General features: G+C 42.2%; 1 protein-coding gene across 1 annotated transcript; it reads left to right on the top strand.

Moving 5' to 3' along the window:
- Positions 1-504: 504 nt before the first annotated feature.
- Positions 505-19,752, top strand: DPPA4 (developmental pluripotency associated 4). Its single transcript, XM_075542958.1, has 7 exons — positions 505-528; positions 2,537-2,702; positions 3,536-3,696; positions 3,837-3,887; positions 4,922-5,237; positions 6,469-6,664; positions 19,716-19,752. The coding sequence occupies exons 1-7, from the start codon at positions 505-507 to the stop codon at positions 19,750-19,752; spliced, it is 951 nt and encodes a 316-aa protein (XP_075399073.1).
- The last annotated feature ends 359 nt before the right edge of the window (positions 19,753-20,111 follow it).

The raw sequence follows: 20,111 nt of genomic DNA on the forward strand, positions 1-20,111 counted from the left end.
TGGGGCATTTTAATGGAGCAACTTGCTAAAGATCCCGATGCACGTGGGATAGGAAAACCATTTAGCGTTTTTCCGCTTGCCCCCACCCCCGCCCCGCAACTTCTATTGTTTCCATTAGTACCATCAGCGAATCTCCTCACTGATGCCCTTCCTGAAGTCTCTAGGTTTTCCCCCTCTTAAATTTTTTTCGGGAGGAATTTCAACTCCCATGTGTTTTGTTTTTTTTTTCACTAAGGCTTAGATAATGATGCTAAAGCGAGTCCGGAGAAAGGAACTGTATTCATAATTCTGCCATGCCGTCTTCGCCGCTCAATCCAAAGGCACGCGATTTAGCATCTGTAAATCGAGGGGGAGGGAACAGAGGAGGGAAAAGAAGAGAGAGCGCCCGGCGGGGGTAGGAAGTGGGCGGGCGGAGTTAAAAAAAAAAAAAAACAGCCGCCGGGAGTCTGTGGCCATTTCGGTTGGAAGGAGGACTGTCTTTGGGGCACCCTCACCCTTGTGACTATGGAGAATTCAAAAGGCAAGGAGGTAAATACGATCCGAATGGGTTTCTTTCCGTCTGTCTTTGATCTACTGACCTGTCTCCCCCGAGCTCTCGTGGATCCTTCTTTTGCGAAGAAAAAGCTTTGCCTTCGGATTTCTTCCTCTTGACTGGTTACAAGTAAATACCAGCTCTAGATAGGATTGCATCTCACTATGTTGGCCTTAGGAGATGAGAAAGGGGCGGAAGTGACTAACTTGGAAGGCAATTCTGCCTGAAGACTAGACAGCGTGTCGGACCTTGAGGGAAATGGTAAAAAGTGCAAGGGGGCCGGGGGGAGCTTTGAGTTTGGATTCTGGAAAGGCCAGGCCACCTTAAATTTCCTTAGAAGTAGGCCCAAGGTGTGGGCTCTGATCGCTTGTCATTTTCCTAAGCTCCTCAGCGGGGCCAAGGAATAATTAGCAGCCAGACCCATTGAAAAAAAGCACTGAGTGCCCAAACTTAAAGATGGGGGAAAGCTTTACCTTGGTTCAGAGATGCTGAAGTCCTGGGAAACCTCAGGGTGCTCTGGGTTTCCATCTCTTTTCCAAAACAAGGTCATTTTGTCCTTAGTTTGAAGATTTTTGTGAGGCCCAGAAGAGAGTACTTTGTCTAGGGGTTATGCTAATGTAAGATGCAAATGACCAGGTAAAGTGCTATACAGATGTAAAGGTGCCATACAAATGCTAATTTGGCCAGTGCTTGCTGCGTCCGTGAGCCCTTTTACTTAGAGCCCCGTGTATGCATCTGAAAAGTAAAAGTGACAAATTGTGGCCACAATCCTGAGAACAAAAGGAAAGGAAATGAGGGAAGAGCCCAACTCTGCCCCTGGAAGGTTAGAGGTTCCATAAGTGCGTCAGATAATTACATCGTCACTGCCTCTTCCCTTCTTGTGTTTCAATTAACCAATATTTACTAAAGTGCCTAACCATGGGGCTCGCAATCAGATAAATGACACAAGCGAATGTGACATGGCAGCAGACAAGTGGCAGGAATGGGGGAAATATTAAGCAGATCTGACTCAACCTGTAAGACACACGCAAAAGAAAAGCTGTCACTTAGTTGCTCCCCACTGATAATCAACCCTGTTAGATGGAGTAGAACAGCTTCGTAGGTTTCCAAGGTTCTAAACCTTTATGCAACAGACTGACTGACAAGCAGACTTTCTCCCTCGGGGCAGCTGGTGGATTCAAACCAGTCTTTTAATCTGCAGTTGAGGTTTTAGCAGCTGTGCCTTTACAGCTCCAGGGGCCCAAATAAAGTAGCACTTGAAATAAAATGTAAGAATGTTAAAAGGTGGGCAGAAGAGATACATCAAGGCCACAGTAACAATATTTGGGAAAGAACTTCCGGCAGCTGTTGCAGACAATGAGAGGAGGCTGGAATGGGAGGCAAAGGCTGGTAGGTTAACTTGAAGACGGTTGTCTCCAGATTTGGGGGAAACAAATGTAGCCTAGTTGATCGCATCCCTCTAGCAATACTTAAAACCAAACTCACTGCCATCGAGTCAGTTCTGACAAATGGCGGCTCTTATAGGACAGGACAGAAATGCCCTTGTGGCTTTCAGAGACTAACTCTACAGAGGTAGACATCCTCATCTTGCTCCCCAGGAGCGGCGGCTGGTGGTTCTGAACCATGCAGTTAGCAGCCCAGTGCCTGACCATTAGGCCACTAGGGCTCCTCTCTAGGGGGAAGTGATTTCTTTGGCGGGGTAAAGAATGAAGGAAATGGGGGCTGGGCAGTGAATTTTGCAAGGAAAAGGTGGGAGATCAAAGCAGAATACACTGCTGTGTTCTGCACACTTTCAAAGTGGACGTCTTATTCATTGCTTCCCAAACTTCAGATGAGGCTGTGCATTGAGGTGACACCCAGAGAGAATGCAGACTGCGGGGGGGGGGGGGGGGGGGATTTGAATGACGTTTTAGCTTGTGTTTGACACTGGATGGGTTTAGCAAGTAGTGGGGGTGGGTCACACATTCCTGAGGAGCAAAGACGGTGCAGGATCTCTTTTCCCAGAGGAACTCCGCAGAGAATCCCGCAGAAGAGTGTGTCACTCTCAGCTTTGAACCAGTGCTAGAACCTGAACTTGTCCCGTGGGCTGCGAATGAACCAAGCACGTCGTCAACTGTACAAAACTGTGCGTCTCAGGTGACTCAACGAAAAAGAATTAAAAAAGAAAAAGGTAAGAGTTCCACATTAAGCCTGGATAAAATGGGAGAAATGTCCACTCTGCGCTCGCAGTTTAAATCTCATTTCCTAAAGCCTTCCTTGGGCCATTTATGCTCTTTATAAATAGGAGCCCTGTCAGGCGGCGTAGTGATTTTGCACTGGGCAGCGATCTGCAAGATTTGCAGTTCGAAGCCACTAGTTGCTCTGCGGGAGAAAGACTGGACTTTCTATTCTACTCTGTGAATAGGGCAGTTTTTCCCTGTCTGTTTGTGTCGCAAGTGCATCTGCCCTAGATGCTTGGGACATGAGAGTATGCTGTGAGTCTTGCATGCGCTAGGCATGTTTGGGCAGCCACATTCCTACAGGCACAATTGAAGAACTGAAACAGGTGGGGGGGGGCAAAGAGACGATGTGCTGTGACTAGGCTGGGTTGGCAGCCTCATGGGAGCGTAGTGTTGCTGGGTGCTAGATGCTTTATTTGGCTTTGTGGAGTGAGAACAAGACTAAGTATTAGGATCTACAGTCCACCATTCCCCTGAGGTTAAAATGACTGCTTGGCTGGTCAATTTCTAGGATACGCACCTAGATTCCGTGTGTTGAGAGGCTCACACGGGAGCAAGTGTATGTGAATCATGGGGTACCGTATTTGAGGAAGTGGAAACTGGGATTTTGCAGAGGTGACAGGACAAAGAAGGCAACATGATCTGACGTGAGCAAGTTGACTGTACAATGGGGATGTCGTGGTGATAGGGATTCGCTGGGTTATGATAACTGAAGGTATACATTTGAAGTTATATAGGAATGCCTACAAGTTAATTACCTCTGTCTTACTCCATTCTGTCTCAGTGTCCTTCCCCAAAGAGAATCCGCAAAGCGATGACAACTTGAGACCCCGAAAGAAGATTCAGATTCCTCCATTACCATCAAAACTGCCGCCTGTTCACCTGGTTCACCGAGACATCCTGCGGGCCTGGTGTCATCAATTAAAGCTGAGCACCAAGGGCCAGGTGGGCACTCAGAGGGAGAGGGAGGAGGCTCCTCAGAGCATGTGGGAACGGTGCAAGGACATGCTCTATTTTACCGCGTAAGCTCCAGAACAAACGAAGACCTAAGACTTCAGTATTAACTCATTTTTCTCTTGTCTTAGAAACTAGATGCATATAAGCGACTGTGTGAACATGCTTACCCAAGTCAAAACGTAAGTAACTCTGGGGAATGTGGCCGATGGGAAGGTTTAGTCCTTGCCCTGGCGGAGATATAGTGATAGTGAAAAGGAAGCCCACACATTCCCAGACATTCGCTGACGTTCCTCCTTCCCCTCCCACGTCTAGTTCTGAGGGGAAAGGACGCCCCACCTTATTTCCATACTTTCCACCAACTTTCTGCAAAGAATGCTAAAACATGAGACCATTGCTCTGGTGGCTTTAATAAGCACTTTGATACTGTGTTTAATATAATATAAAAGGGGGCTTCAAACTGTTCATAGAAAAAATAGTATTGAAAGATAACGGGATTGTTCCACAAATGTTGAAGCCCTTTGTATAAATGGATACACTAGCATTTAAGGAGTCCTTGTAGTGCAGCATTGGGAGTCATGGCTTAGCAGGCTGCCAGCTCAAGGTCAGCAGTTGGAAAACACCAGCCTCAGGAAGAAAAAAAAGACAGGCTTTCTTTGCCCATAAAGAATTACAGTCTCAGAAACCCACGCGGGCAGTTAGTTCTATCCTGTCCTATAGGTTTGCTATGGGTCAGAATCGACTGGGTGGCGGTGAGAGGGACAGTGTAACAGTATGGTGCTGGCTACTCTAACAGGAGTAAGACTTCGTGTTCTGCCCTCAGGAAGAACACAGTCTACTGGGTAGTTTTACTCCGCCCTGTAGGGCCGCTGTTTCAAAATTGACTCTACAGCACACAACATTATATGTGCATCATTATATCATGTGCATTGTCTATAAAAGAAGCCCTTGTAGTGGAGCAATTAGCACTGGGCTGCAAACCACAAGGTCAGGAGTTGGAAACCACCAGCTGCTCTGCAGGAGAAAGATAAGACTTTCTACTTCCCTAAAGAGTTAGTCTCAGAAACCCCCAGGGATTTCTGTCCCATAGGATTACTATGAGTCACAATAGACTCCCTGGCATTGAGTTTGGTGGGTTTGCGATTTTGTATATAAACTAATAGATCATGCTTTAATCGGTTTAATAATGACATCTATACTAATATTCTGTTAGCAGGATTTTCCTGCCACCGCAAAGGAAGCCAAGATCCAGACACGGCTAAAAAAATCAAATGTGGTCAAATCAAATCTAGACGGTTTGCAGAAAATGAATATGTGTCCTGAAGGGACTTACCCTCCTGAAGCAACTCCTTCCTCTGCAGGAGGGGCACCTGCCGCCTTTGAATCTGTTCTCCAACAGGACGTCGGTGCAGTTGACACTACGGTAATACAGGTGACCAGCTCCACCAGTGAGGCTGTGCTGGCCTCCTGGTCAAGAATTGCAGGCAAAGCTGGGAAGGCGGAGGTGGAAGAATCACCCCAAGAGTCTCATGGTGAGTCCATTATTAAGAATTGGTTCTGGTCCAGATGAGTAAATGAGCTTGAAATTGGTCTGTCACAAACGTTGTTCTAAAGGAATCAGCTTTGATGCATGGTGACCTTTTAAGTCACAGCACAAGACATTAGTGGGCCCTGCACCATCTTCATGATGGGTTTAGTTAATATATGGTTACGTTCACTCTAGCAGTTGTTTCCGTGTATCTCACTGAAATTTTCTTCATTTTTCCTGTCCCTCTACTTTTTGAAACATGATATGTAATTGGTCCTGTGTGTTGCTAGGACCAAAATAAGTGAATCAAAAGACTCACTCTCCTCATTTCTGAGGAGCAATCTGGTGCATTCCATGTTATAGTCAATATTCTTTGCCTATACCACAGTTCAAACCCATATTAATCTCAAAAAAGAGGTCTGGGACAGGGCTCGAGAATTTGCATTTCAAGAAATGTTGTATGTGCTGGTCTCCGAGTCCATGCCTTTAAGCACTACTACTCAGTGATGCCAGCAGAAGGGGTTAGGAATCCATAGAGCCACAATGCGTTTCCCCCTTCTAGAAGGAATTGAAAGAAAAGTTATTGATGGGCTGTGGGCCCCAGGTCTTCCAGCATTAATAAGTTGCTCAATGTAGTTCTCCATGCCCTAACTGTAAATGATTTAATAATAGCTCATCACATGTTGTTATGAGGATTATAGGAAATAAAATTAAGGAAGAAAAGAAACAGCTTGGCACAGTGCAGCAAGCACCTAATAAAGAGTGGACATCTGATCCTGTCTCCTGACCATCTTCTCAGCCCACTCTGGGTTGTCTTTCTACTGTTTGTCCACTTGTAGCTACAACTGCAATCAGATTTTTTTTCTTTTTAAGTTTTGACAGGATTTGGGGTTTGTTTTTTTCATACTTAGATAAGGAATGGAATAGAGGTTAAGTTAGGATTCCAGTGTTCATGTCTTGCAGGTGGGGAATCAGAATTAAAGATGACTGGCATGAGGCCAGCTGCAACATTACCATCTGAAAAAGAGGACCTGATACAAAGGGCTTAAATGGAGAGAGCAAATGCTTTGAAAATGATTAGGGCAAAGAATGCACGGATGTGCTTTATACAATTGATGTATGTATATGTATGGATTGTGATAAGAGTTGTATGAGCCCCTAATAAAATGTTTTGTTTTTTTTTAATTACCATCTGGTCCTCATGAACTCATACTTAACCTGTCTTCCTTTCCCAGCAGTCAGGTGGTGTGTTGTACATGGGAGAAGTCTCCCTGCAAACAGAAGTGGCTGGGTTCGATTGCAGTTTCATGCTGGACAAGCCTGGGTCCCTGAGAAACCAGGAAGAGTGAGTGCTCTCTTCTTGATACCTGCCAGTAGTTTTCCACCTCCGCATATGGAAGACAACCTGCTGTGTCCCAAATGTGTCCAGAGGTAGGTCCCTGGTGCTTTTCTGTGCATGAAAAGTGGGCATTTGATTTAAATACATATATATGTATTTTAAGTTAGGGGGCAAGATGGATGTGTATTCATCCTGAATAGCCACATAGTTTAAGCACAGATTGTCAGGGAAGGTTCAAAAAGACCATTATTACCCATGCACATTTATTCTCAGGGATAACGGACTTTTATTTCTCAGTGCTTGAGGCTTCCACCTGGAGACATGGAATTCTGGTGGAAGAAGCAGTATGTATTTATTGTCGACCAAGTACATGCACTGCACAGAACTGGTGACAATGTAAAAAAAAATTCTGGAGTAACCTCCAGTTCTATTGGGGTGGGTGACTGGCATATAAACAGCTCTGGTTCCTTGTGGTTACTGGTGTTAAAATAGAATATGAAATAACCCTTGAGAAATTACAAAGAAGTACTTAGTGGTTTTTTGAGTTAGGAGTGGTCAAGAAAACAACCAAAAATAACTGACTGATGGTCCCCAGGGCAAGGGAACAAGTGACTTAACATCGATGGTGAGGAGGATGTGGGAGGCCTGGCAGGGCTTGATCAAGGGCAATGTAACCAAGAGGACTTACTGAAACACTAATGAAGGCTGAGCATGATAGTGGGACTAGAGGAAAGTAAAAGGAAATTGAGGAAGGAACCAGAAGGCAAAGGACATTTATAGAAGACTAAATACAGGCATGTACATATGTAAATATACTCATGATGATGGAAATAGATCTAAGTACATATGTTTATAGGTTTAGTATTAAGGCAGCAGATGGACATTTGAGCCTCTACTCAAGTACTCCCTCAATATAAGAACACTTTGTTCTATTAACCTGGCATTCCATGATGCTCACCTTCCCAACACAATCCCTGAAAACAAAGATGGATACATAAGCAAATGTTGTGAAGAAAGCTGATGATGCCTGATTGTCAAAAGATACAGCAAGTGCGCTCTTAAAAGTTTGAAGATAAACAAGCGGCCATCTACCTGAGAAGCAACAAAGCCTACATGGAAGCACACCAGCCTGTGTGATCATGAGGTGTCGAAGGGATCAAGTATCAAGCATCAAAGAACAAAAAATCATATATCATTGTGAATGAGGGGGAGTGCATGTGAAGCGGAGACCCAAAACCCATCTGTAGACAACTGGACATGCCCTAGCAGAAGGGTCGTGGAAGGGAGGAGATGAGCCAGTCAGGGAACAGTGTAGCAATGATGAAACATAAACTTTCCTCTAGTTCTTTAATGCTTCCTCCCCCCACTATCATGACTCCAATGCTACCTTATAAATCTCGCAGATAAGAGCTGGAAACACAGGGAATCCAGGATAGATAAACCTCAGGACCAATATTGAGAGTAGCCATACTAGGAGGGTAAGGTGGGGAGAGATAGGGGGACCCAATATCTACATATAACCCCCTCCCTGGGGGACAGACCACAAAAAAGTGGGTGAAGGGAGATGTCAGACAGTGTGAGACATGAAAAAAAATAATTGTAAATTATCAAGGATTCTGAAGGGGGTGGGGAAAAAATTAAGGAGCTGGTACCAAGGACCAAGTAGAAAGCAAATGTCTTGAGAATGATGACAACAAATGTACAAATGTCCTTGACACCGTGGATGGGTGTATGGATTGAGATGAGTTGTACGAACCCCCAATAAAATGATTTCAAAAACAAAAGCTGACTTATGGTGACAGCATACAGGGTTTCCAGGTCTGTACATCTTTATAGGAGCAGAAAGCCCCTTTTCTCCCGAGGAGCAGCTAGTGAGCTCGAACTGCCAACCTTATGGTTAGTAGTCTATACACTTAACTAATATGATTGAATTGTATGATATGCTAATTACATGTTTTTAATTAAGCGTACAAAACGAAAGCCCCTGCCATCTGGTCATTTTCCATTTATAGCCAGCCAAAGGGCTGCTGCCCCTTTGGGTTCTCAAGGCGCTAAATCGTTAGAGGTGTAGAAATTCACTTCTTCCAAGCAGCTGGTAGGTTTAAACCTGGTTCTTTGGTTAGCAGTCCAACAGATAATCCACTATTGCCACCAAGCCCAACCCACGACCACCGAGTGGGTTCCACTCATCATCTGTACGGGAGCAGAGAACCTCATCGTTCTTCCCCTAGAACCTGGTGAGTGAGAGCCACTGCTCTTGAAAGTAGCAACCCAACACTTACAGCCCAGTGACCCCGGGGCTCCTTAAATCAAGGGAAAGCGGACTAAATTTCAATTTCAATCCATTTAACAGCCATTCAATCCAGGCAAGAGTCCCAAGGTGGAGAACACACTTGGGAGAAGTAGAACTTAGAAGTAGTTCCGAATATGATAGTTTTTGGTGGAAAATGAAGCCATGGTTCTCATTTATAAAATGGGCATAACAGAACCCATCTGAAACTTTTGAGAAAATGCAGTGGGTTAATTTATGTAAAGTTCTCAGCACTGTCAGGCTTCTACTTAGTAAGTACTCAATAACTATTGGGTTATTATTCCAAGCAGTGGGATTATTTTGAAACAATTACTGATGCAAAATACAAGTAATTTTTGCATGAGTTGAGCATTATGGGATTTACTTGGAATCATTAGTTCTAGATCAAACGCAGTAAACTTTGAATATTGGAAGTTTGGACTATTAAAAATTGGTTAATGGAGGTTCCCTGGTGGCAGAGTAGGTTTCCAGTTGGACTGCTAACTGCTAGGTCAGCGGTTCAAATCCACCAGCTGCTCTATGGAAGAAAGATGAGACTTTCTTTGTACTCCTATCAACAGTTACGGTCTTGGAACTTCACAGGGGCAATTTTACCCTGTCCTATGGAATTGCCATGAGTCCTAATGGAATGAGTGGCAGTGAGTTTGGTTTGGGTTTTGAGGTTAATAGTAATTCTTCTGAAGTTTTTAATGAGTTGAGAGATATGTGATCAACAAAGAGTCATTGTATTAATCAAATAAACACCTTTTTTAATAACACCTTTTAATTGCAATTATGGACAGAATTCAAGGAAGGGTACAAAAAACTCTTGATCTTAAATTCTAAGTCCAATTGAATTCTACATCGCAAATGTGTTGACTGAACAGCCCTGGAGGGGAGGAGGACTCTACTATAACTTGCTGTTCTCAAACTATTCTAGCTTCATTGGTTACTGTTTTTGTTGTTTGTTTATGGTTTGAAAATAAGGACTAGCAGTTTGGTAAAATTGGCCATGGGTGAAGGGGTTACTTTTAAAAGAACATCAGCTTCAGGATCCAGTGAGCCGCCCTGGTCCCAGCTCCATTTCCCCTCCCCTTCACTCCAGTGACTTTGCTAACACTTGCTAACATTTCTGGCCGCAGTTTCCACAACTAGACTATTGTGAGGTGAAGCAGATTTGACGAGGAAATGTGTATTGACATCTAACTTGCGTGCCCTACGATTTGGTAATTCAAATATGTCAAAAATAGTTGTGTGCTCTCAAATACAGTTTTAACATTAAGAAATTGTATAAGTGCTTTTTGGTTATGGAGAACTCAGCTCCCCAAAGCCTCTTTAAAAAGTGAAAGGGGGGCAGGGATGGGGAGAGAGACATGCACATATGCGCATATGCAAAGGTTTTTGCTGGGAGTCTGAAGCCAGGCCACCCATGATCCCTATGTTAAGAAACCCATTGAAGGATATTAAATAAGGAAATGTATTGAGGTGGAAGCTCCGAGGAAAAGTGTGTATTGAAGCTTAAATTCGGAGCACCTGGTTTGCAGAAAAGACTGGATGAAAGCAAAAGCCCAAAATCCATCTGCTGACTCCCCATTGTCTCCACTGAATTCCTTCAGACCATAGACTAGAGATTGTCTTGCCTTGCCTTGGGGCAGAGAGCGTTGAAAGTGAATTACTTCCACTCCCTCTCCAGCCAGCCCAGGGAGGGGCAATCTCCCGTAGGGGCTTCGCTGGGTGTGTCCTTGATGGGTATCACAGCACGGGGGAGGGGGGTGGGGGTGGGGGGTGTCAGATAGTCCGGAGTCTTGCCCTATCAGTCGGGCCCCAATCGTGCTCCAGTTCCTGCTTTTGTAATCCACCTGAAACTGATGTACTGCTCTAGCACCAATGCGGATTTTGTGATGTCTCCTTCGCCCTCCCTGGTCCTTTATAAAGTTCTATATCGCGGCAAAGATTTGGATGCCATTGTGACCTCGTGTAATGGTTTCCCTTCTCCAGATGATGTGCCTCTGTCCTGTTCAAGACTTTACAGTTGTTCTCCCTAAATTATTTGGGACTTAGAGTCTCTTTTGTACCTTAAAGTATGTGGGGGACATAAGATTGACTAGAAATGTCTTGGGGGGGGGTTGTTATTTATTTATTTTTGGTAATGGCATAAAACGTTTAGCACCTTCTGTGAGTACTAGAATAAAAATTACAGCTTTGATGATCATTTACACGTTTATAGGAATACTATTCCCTCGGAACAGTAGGATTGGGGCTGGAGTCAGGAATAACACTACATTGAGCAAGCTGGCAATGGAAACAGAGAATGAACAATTAAGGAATTAAACCTGAAATACAAACTCATTAGGGGAGAATTTGGACTGGAAACTTGATTTCAGTACCAAATAAAGCTAAGGAAAATAAGAATGAATAAAGCAGAGAAGGCTTTTTTAAATCTATGGAAATACTTGATGATCTTTTAATTCCCTTTTCTCACAACATTTGGGAGTCCTCGTATGCTTGCTTAGGTGATGGATTCAAAATACTGAAGGATGCAGAAACTTTGATGTTGATTTAGTAAGGCGCCCCAGTGGTATAGTGGAGTACACGTTGGGTTTCTAACCTCAAGGTCAATAATTCAAACCCACCAGGTGCTCTGAGGGCACGGTGAGGTTGGGTGCTCCTCATTTCAATTTCCTGCTCTGTGTCTGAGAAGCTAAAGAACAGTTCTACTCTGAGCTGTCGGTTCACTGTGGGTTGGAATTGACTGGTGGTGGGGTTGGGCCTGGGTTAGTAAGGTGAGGGAAGTGAGAGGCTGCAGTGAGTGGGTGTTTTGTCAAAGCTCAATGGGAAGGTTAGGTGGAACAGTAGAGGGATTCCAGATGTCCAGGAACTCACTCCTATCACCCATGCTTCAGCTGCCCTGGAATCAAAACTCTGCACTGGTGTGGACTAGTTAGCAACCCACCTGAGTAGAGAACACCCAGGTTTAGGGAAGCCTGTAAAGAATAGAGACCTCAGGTAAGTAGGACCTCAGGCTATATTTCACCTTCTTTAGTTCATAGAGCAGTGGTTCTCAACCTTCCTAATGCTGTGAATACAGCATTAATACAGTTCCTCATGTTGTGGTGGCCCCCAACCTTAAAATTATTTTCATTGCTACTTCATAACTGTAATTTTGCTTCTGTCTGTTTTTGTTTTTTTTTTTCAAGAGAAGTAGTTTTATTAAAAGTCAGCCAATGTGCCAGGATGGTCATTAGACAAAGAAATAAGACTCAGGACCCTGTGGCTTTGGGTCCTCTTTATTTTTTTTTTAAAAACATTTTATTAGGGGCTCATACAACTCTGATCACAATCCATACATACATCGATTGTGTAAAGCACATCTGTACATTAATTGCCCTCATCATTTTCAAAGCATTTGCTCTCCTAATTTTTGCTACTCTTATGCATCAGGTGACCCCTGTGAAAGAGTCATTCAACCCCCAAAGGGCTCACGACCGACCCACAGGTTGAAAACCACTGTCAGAGGAACCCTTGATGGTATCTGAAAGGTTGGTAGTTCAAAACCACCAAGCCACTCTGAGAAATACGGAGCTTTCTACTCCCATAAACAGTTACAGTCTCAGAAACCTGTGTGGGTGGTGAGTCTTTTTGAATGCATTGCCTCCACGCAGTGAGTTAATTTGTAGAGAGGGACAATCCTTAGCCTGTGGCACCAGGGCCATCTCCCCCTGGGGGCAATGTATATGTACGCTTTCTCTGTTGACACCATTGGGCTGCCCTGCTTGCAGTGCATTGTCTAGGTCATCTTTCTCCAGCTCCATAGAACTGAAATCGCTTTGAAAAGCCCTTTTCATAAAGTCTGGAAAAGGTCTGCTCTGGAGCCTCCTGCCCGTTCCCGGCACCAGAGCAGGAGCATGTTTATGGAAGCATGATGCTCTTCCGTTCTGCACAGCAAGCTTCCCGCCATCTTCATTGTGGAGGACCGTGTCCTTGGCATTTAGCCATTGTTCGATGGGTGACTTGGAAGGCTACAGCGTGATCTCTTCAGGCGAAGATCTTTTTTTTAAATGTATTTATTTCTGTTGTTTGATGTCTTTTTCCTTGGTTCCAACTTTAAAAACTAAATGACTAAACCGATACTTTCATTTGCTTTATAGGAACCGGGTATTGAAAGAAAGCCTCCAAACTGAGTAGAGTACCCCGGAAAAGGACACTTCCAAGATTGCAGTTAACCCTTGACATCATGTCCTTCTGGGCTTCCGTCCACGCCCTCCCGTGGTCCTGCTTGCGGTGGGCACAGACTGCCCGGGGCGGGTGTCCCCTTTTGCAATCTGGACTGTGAAGTCAACCCCAGTTATGCTTGCTGCTTCCTGAGTGGAGATACAGAAGACACTGATGTTTACAATCGTTACAACTTTACAAAGTACCATACGTCCTAGCTAATAAAAATGTAAATAGTTCAAAGTCCACCAATTTCAACTTTTCCTTGACCTTCTGAAGTACACATGGCTTAAGCTGAGCTTTGGTGGGGAGTGTTTCTGTTGAGCATTGGTTGTGCCCCAGTCACTGAAGACAAGATTACTAAGCTTGCTTCTGTGCTGAATTTTCCTTGCCTGAATACTGATTTTAGGAGCTGTTCCTTCCTAACTGTAAGCTTAATGACTTCAAGAAGTTGAATATTTAAGACAAAAATACCTAATATTCTTAATATAGAAAACACGTTTGCAAATTATCTGTAATTTGACTCTGGTATCACCATTGTAATCACTGGTAGCCATCTTGTGGCTTTCTGCTCTTGAAAAAGTTTAAACACAATGTACCGAAGTTAGAGATGTTCTTGTGTACTTCATCCTTTGTATGTGTGGGGGACCAAATATGTGAATTATTAGCTAATATTCTTGTAAGGATTAAAGCAACAGCCAAAGAATGTCTTTCTTAGAATTCTTCATTTTTAATCTTTTTTTTTTCATTTGTAATCTTTTAAGCACTTTATAAATTTAGTTAGCCCATGAGTCCTCACTTGTCCTGTGTTGTAAATGATAGTTTCCCACATTGTTTTATTTGCCAGTAATCATCATAATCTTGTATTGTAATGGAAGGAGTGATGAAGTTGGAGCAATTGCACACATTGTTTTAGACTCATTAGGATGAAAATCCTCGATATTAAGTCTGCAGAAGAAGCGGTTATTCCCACAGTTTTAGAGATTCTACCACAAATGGCTCATCAACGAGTACTGGGGGAAAATATGTGGCCTGCCAGCAAGGGTACCTACCACCATTTAACGATTTAAGCTGATCAGAAGAACATTTCATCAAACTTGTTTTCTATTGGATTATTCCTTTCTCATTTGTGGTAAGAGCAAATATTTGTCATTAAAAAGAAAAAATTGTAACTGCAAATGTCAGTAGTTAAAATACTTGATGCTTATGATTTGTCAGACACTATTTAAGAAGACTTAACTGATTAGTTCCTTTTAGCTCATCAGTGGTGTCAGAATTAGTATTAACCCATTTTGCAAAGGAAACTGGGAACCTGAATTTGGGCCTCAGAAATCTAGCTCCTGAATGTGTGTGTTCTCTACCATTTTCTCTTCACTGGTGGTTCCTGAGTTTTATTTTCGTAGAAAGACCTTAATATAAAGGGGTAGGGGTGTGTGTGTGTGTGTGTGTGTGTGTGTGTGTGTGTGTGTGTGTTTTCCCATTGTTACACCACTATTCTCTGACTTTTTTTTCTTTTACATGTTGAAACAATCTGGTTCTTGTGTTTGGTATAGGGGATATGGATCCACTTATATTTTTTAACTAGTAATACAAAACTGTCATCTAATCAACTCTGGCTCATTAATAACCAAGACTAAGGCTTTATAAGAGCAGATCCTCTTTTTCCCCCACTGAACTTTGAACCACTGGCTCTGGGGTTAGCAGCCCAATGGCTAATCCAGTTCCACCAGGCTTCTTTAGATTGTAGCCTAGTGATCTCAAATGACTGAGTTTTCTTCCTCATTCATTTTTAAACTCTACCTTTATCAAACACTAGGCGCCCCAGTGTGTTCTGTGGGTTAAGTCCTAGACTGCTAACTTCAAGGTCTGTGGTTCAAACCCAGAGAAAGATAAGGGGAGAAGACACGGTTGCCTGCTCTGGTAGAGTTAAAGTACACTGCCATCCAGTCAGGACTGACCCCCCCTATAGGATTCCTAGACTGTTCACATAAGTAGAAAGCCCAGTCTCCGGCAGAGCTGCTGGTGGTTTCAAACTACCAACCCTGTGGATCTCAGCCCAAGGTTTAACCACTACACCACCAGGGCCCCACTACAAATACCAAACACAAATACTAAATATTTTCAGCATGTAAAAGAAATCGGTGTAATGGAAATAACTGGAGGGGAAAAAAGAGTTGCAGTCTCAGAAATCATATTAAGGAGTTCTGCTCTGTCCTATGTGGTCAGTATAGTTGCGATCAACTCAATGGCAGTGTGTTTGGCATGAGCAGCGATCAACATTCCAGACATCTTGTTAGCTAGTCTCCAGCTTCCCCACGCCCATAGCTTCTGCTCAGGGCACAGTGGAATCTGCCCCTTTTTATTTTATTCATTGCATTCCTACACCTCTTGTCTGTCTGTGAGTCTCTGCCAAGCGAGGGTGACTGAATCTTGCTATAGTGAGCTCTGAATCAATAGGCTGTATTCTCCTTTGGGTGGTCTGTCTATTTTTACTATGCACTTCTATAAAAGATACATATATATAATATAAAGATATTAGCTTAGTTTTAAACATGAGACATTTACAGAATAATCCTGAAAATGGAATGAAAACGTTCCTGGACAGAAAGATTCTGATACCGAAAATGTCAAATCTCTAAATTTATATATATACAATTTTTTAAAACATTTTATTAGGGACTCATACAACTCTTATCACAAGCCATACATGCATCAACTGTATAAAGCACATCTGTACATTCTTTGCCCTAATCATTTTCAAAGCATTTGCTCTCCACTTAAGCCCTTTGCATCAAGTCCTCCCCTCCCCGTTCCCCCCTCCCTCATTATACATACAAATTTGATGTTCCAAAGTTTTCTTTCTTGTTCCTAAGTTCTTAAGTAAAAACACACTCAAAGCTGTGGATTCAATTCCGACTCGTAAAAACCATCTGAAAATCTTTAAAAGCGGTGAGGGGTGATAGTTCGATAAGATACTAAAATATTAACAATTGATATTAAGAGAATGTCTCAGGAATATATAGAAATCAGTGGTTCAGAGTTGAGAGTCCAGATATCCACATAGGTCCCAGTACATAAGATGTGCTTTGGATATGATAAGGTAGCATATCAATTCAGAGTGGGAAAAAGATTATTTAAAATGTGTTATTGCAACTGAAGACCCGTCTTGGGGGTTAAAGAAAATTTAAATTACGCCAGCAAAAAAAATGCAAGTAAGACTTAAATATGTAGAGTGAGACTGAGAGTGACCAAAATAAACTGCAGCCACATTTGAGAGTATGCCTGTGTGTGCATGCGCCTGGGCCATTGAAGCGATTTCCACTTGTGGTAAATATGTATGACAGGGTTGAACTGCCTCATATGGTTTCCTTGATTGTCCATGGCAATGGACTTGAGTTTTTGAAATGTTTCTATTTCATGGAACCAGCTCACCAGGTCTTTTCAAACGAGCTGCTTTTGGGGTGAAAGGGCAACTTGGCTGTTAGCAGGTTAGTCCTCAGCCATTGTCCCATATACAGGCCCATATACCATATACATATAATAGGCCCCTCAAAAAACCCAATTCCATCAATCAGCTCTGACTCAGTGACTCCATTTGACAGAGTAGAATTGCGCTTATGGCTTTCGAAGACTAGGTAAATTTAGACAGCTAGCCTCATCTTTCTCCCATAAAGCAGCTGGTGGTTTTGAACTCCTGACCTATAGGTTATGAGCCCAGAGAGTCATCCACATGAATTTCTGTTGTTTTGAGATACCTGAGTGTGGTGGTTTGCTACAGCAACCCTAGAAAACGATTACTATAGCGAAAGGAAACACAAATAACCCTGAATATTATAAACAGTCCTGCAACTTCAATCACAATCAAGAAATTAAACTCTGACTAAAATGTAAACTAGCATAACCATGCATGAAGAAGAATTTAAAATAAAACATGTATATTCTTTTCCCTCAAAGAGGTGAAACCTAATTTTCATCTCCTTAAGTGTTTCCTACACATAATTCCCCCTCCCTCCCCAAATCATACAGTAAGGAAAGAGATAAGACTAACTGGGAGGCGAAGACAAACACACTCAAACCAAGGTCATTACCAAGAGTAAAAGTCATGTTGATAGTATGCACCCTTGATGTGATGTGATGAGAATTGTACTCATTCATCTCGCTGCAAAGAACCACAACCCCAGTGTAATCATGAAGAAAACATCAGACACCTTTTAATAGATGATGACAAAATACCTGACCTGACTTCACAAGTGCCAAGGTCATCAAAAGCAGGGAGAGCCTGGGACACTTATACTGGAGAGAAGCCTAAGCAGGCGTGCCAACCAAATGAAGTGAAGCAGCTTAGACAGGATCCAGGAACAACAACAAAAGGACTTTAGGTAAAATCTAAGAACATATGAAGATTAAAAAATTTTTTAAAAGCATATGAATATAAAGTTTGGATTTAATCCCCCTGACCTCACATTTTAAATCGATTTAGACTTTTAACAGTTTTATTGACATGTAATTCACGTTCCATACAGTTCAATGATGTAAAGCTATTAAAACTGTGTACTCATCACCACGATTTTAGAACTTTTTTCTTTTTTTTTCTTTTTCATAACAATCACTACAATTCGCTAAATATTTATAATTGAGAAGCCTTGAGACTAACTATTGAGTCATATCCGTCCTATGACATTGGACTCTTATTACTTTCATTGTATAAATGAAGACATTTAAGCCTGGAATATTGTTCTCAATGGTGGTTTAAAAAAATTTAATGGTGTTTTTTTTTTGTTTAATTGGCATATACTTCACATATCATACAATTTAATCTTTCGATCATATTAAGAAGAGTTATGTGATCATGACCACAATGTTTCAGAACATAGTCCTGTGGTTGAACAATTAACTGTTCAATTGCATGATATGTGAATTATACGCCAATAAAATTGTTGGAAAACAACAATAATAAAGTCGCCTAATTGGAAAACTTCATTCCAAAAGAAAGAAAATAATAAAGCAAGAACAAAATTTAAATGGATGAAGAGGGAGAACAAATCATTCCTCATCAGTGGTTAAAGGGGATGCACCAAGGCTTAATCCGTGTGGGGACTTTGCGAATGAACTCGGGCTTTCAATGTCACCCATAGACCTCTGCGAACTGGGTGTGCAAAATTTAAGCCCCAATACAGTGCTCTCCTCTGGTGTTAGATTTCGTTATTTACAATCCTTGGATCTGATAGGCTGATCTGATTTTTCTTGTGAACTTTAACTGACACCTAACTTACATGGATGCTTGTTTTAAGACAAATCACTTAGACCCCAGATGCTATTCTATCTGCTAGCCAGGCATCATCTGATTTCTTCAAATACACTTTGCAATAGCACTCATATCTTCATGGATCTCTTCATGGGGGCATGAATCCAGGAGGGCTACATAGTAAGAACTAATCATTCCTACATTAGGGCTTATGATTAAGTGAGAGCTCAAAATCCATTCACAGATCTATAGTTTTTTTTAAAACATCTTATTAGGGGCTCATACAACTCTTATCACAATCCATTCATATATATACATCAATTGTATAAAGCACATCCGCACATTCCCTGCCCCAATCATTCTCAAAGCATTTGCTCTCCACTTAAGCCCTTTGCATCAGGTCCTCTTTTTTTTTCCCCCTCCCTCCCCGCTCCCCCCAGATCTATAGTTTTAAATGCCCTGGTCCACTTTATTGGAGAATATTATAAACCTATGGAGCATATGGTAATTCTATTGATAGCATCTTTAACTGAGCTGATGGTAGGAAACTTAAAATACTGTTGAGAAAAAAAAAGAATGTATGTATTGTTGTTTTGGTGGTGCTTGCTGTTGACGCCATCAAGTAAGTTCTGAGTCACAGAGACCCTGTGTACAACAGGACAAAACACTACCCAGTCTTGCATTATTCTCACAATCTTTTTTTTATTTTTATTCTCACAATCTTTATGTTTGAGCCCATTGCTGTGGTCACTGGGTAAATCCACCTTCCTCCTTTTCGCTGCCCATCTACTTTATCAAGCCTGATGTCCTTTTTCAGGGACTCACCTATCCTGATAGTATGGCCAAAGTATATGAGATGAACCCCACCTTTCTTGCTTCTAAGCAGCCTTCTGGTTGTACTTCTTTGGCAGTCCATGATACTTTGAATATTCTCTGCCAGCACCACAATCCAACTGCATCCATTCTTCTGTCTTCCTGATTCAGCGTCCACCTTCCACATGCATGTGGGTCCATTGAAAACACCGTGGCTTCAGTAAGGCACGTATTAATCCTCAAAATAACTTCCATGCTTTTCAGTCCTCTAAAGAGGTCTTATGCAGCAGATTTACTCGATGTGGCGTGTGTGATGCCTTGAATGTTTATCCACAAGCATTGATTGTGGATCTAATCAAGAAAAAAAATCCTTGACACCCAAATAACCTACTAATTCAATTGTGAGGATTTTAATTTTCTTTACATTGACTTACAATCCATATTGAAGGTTGCTGTTCCGGATCTTTATCAACAGGTGTCTCAAGTGCCTTTCCGGTCAGCAAGAAAATTTATGTCACCTTCATATCGCAGGTTGTATTAAGTCTGTCTCCAATTCTGATACTGTATTCTTCTTATAATCTAGACTCTTTGATTATTTCCTCACCATCCAGATTGAATAAGGATGGTGAGAAGAAGCAACCCTGACACACAATATTCTTGATTTTAAACTGTGTGGTATTCCCTTGTTTGAGTCTAACAAATGCCTCGTGATTCAGGTGCACATTGAATATCCATTCTTCAGTCTTCCTGGTAATTGTCCTGGGTTGCCCATTCTTCTCAACGCTAGCCATAGTTTGTTATGAATTCTTATGGAAGTCTAAATTATCACAAAAGTGCACATGTTGACATCAAATGCCATTTAAGACCCTAGCACTTTCCTTATTCTTATTCTTCCTCCTTGTTGCCAACAAGCTAAGAACAAATGTGAGAAATTACAGGCCAAGAGGTCTAAAAAAGAAAAGATGGAGTATATTTGGAG

Source organism: Tenrec ecaudatus, chromosome 2 (assembly GCF_050624435.1).
Source record: "Tenrec ecaudatus isolate mTenEca1 chromosome 2, mTenEca1.hap1, whole genome shotgun sequence".
Classification (NCBI taxonomy): Eukaryota; Metazoa; Chordata; class Mammalia; order Afrosoricida; family Tenrecidae; genus Tenrec; species Tenrec ecaudatus.

Excerpts from the sequence above, each read along its gene's own strand:
- DPPA4 (XM_075542958.1), top strand. The coding sequence starts at position 505 with ATGGAGAATTCAAAAGGCAAGGAG. Across the intron at positions 5,238-6,468 it reads ATCACCCCAAGAGTCTCATG|CAGTCAGGTGGTGTGTTGTA; the intron begins GTGAGTCCATTA and ends TTCCTTTCCCAG. Across the intron at positions 6,665-19,715 it reads TGTCCCAAATGTGTCCAGAG|ACTCTTTGATTATTTCCTCA; the intron begins GTAGGTCCCTGG and ends CTTATAATCTAG.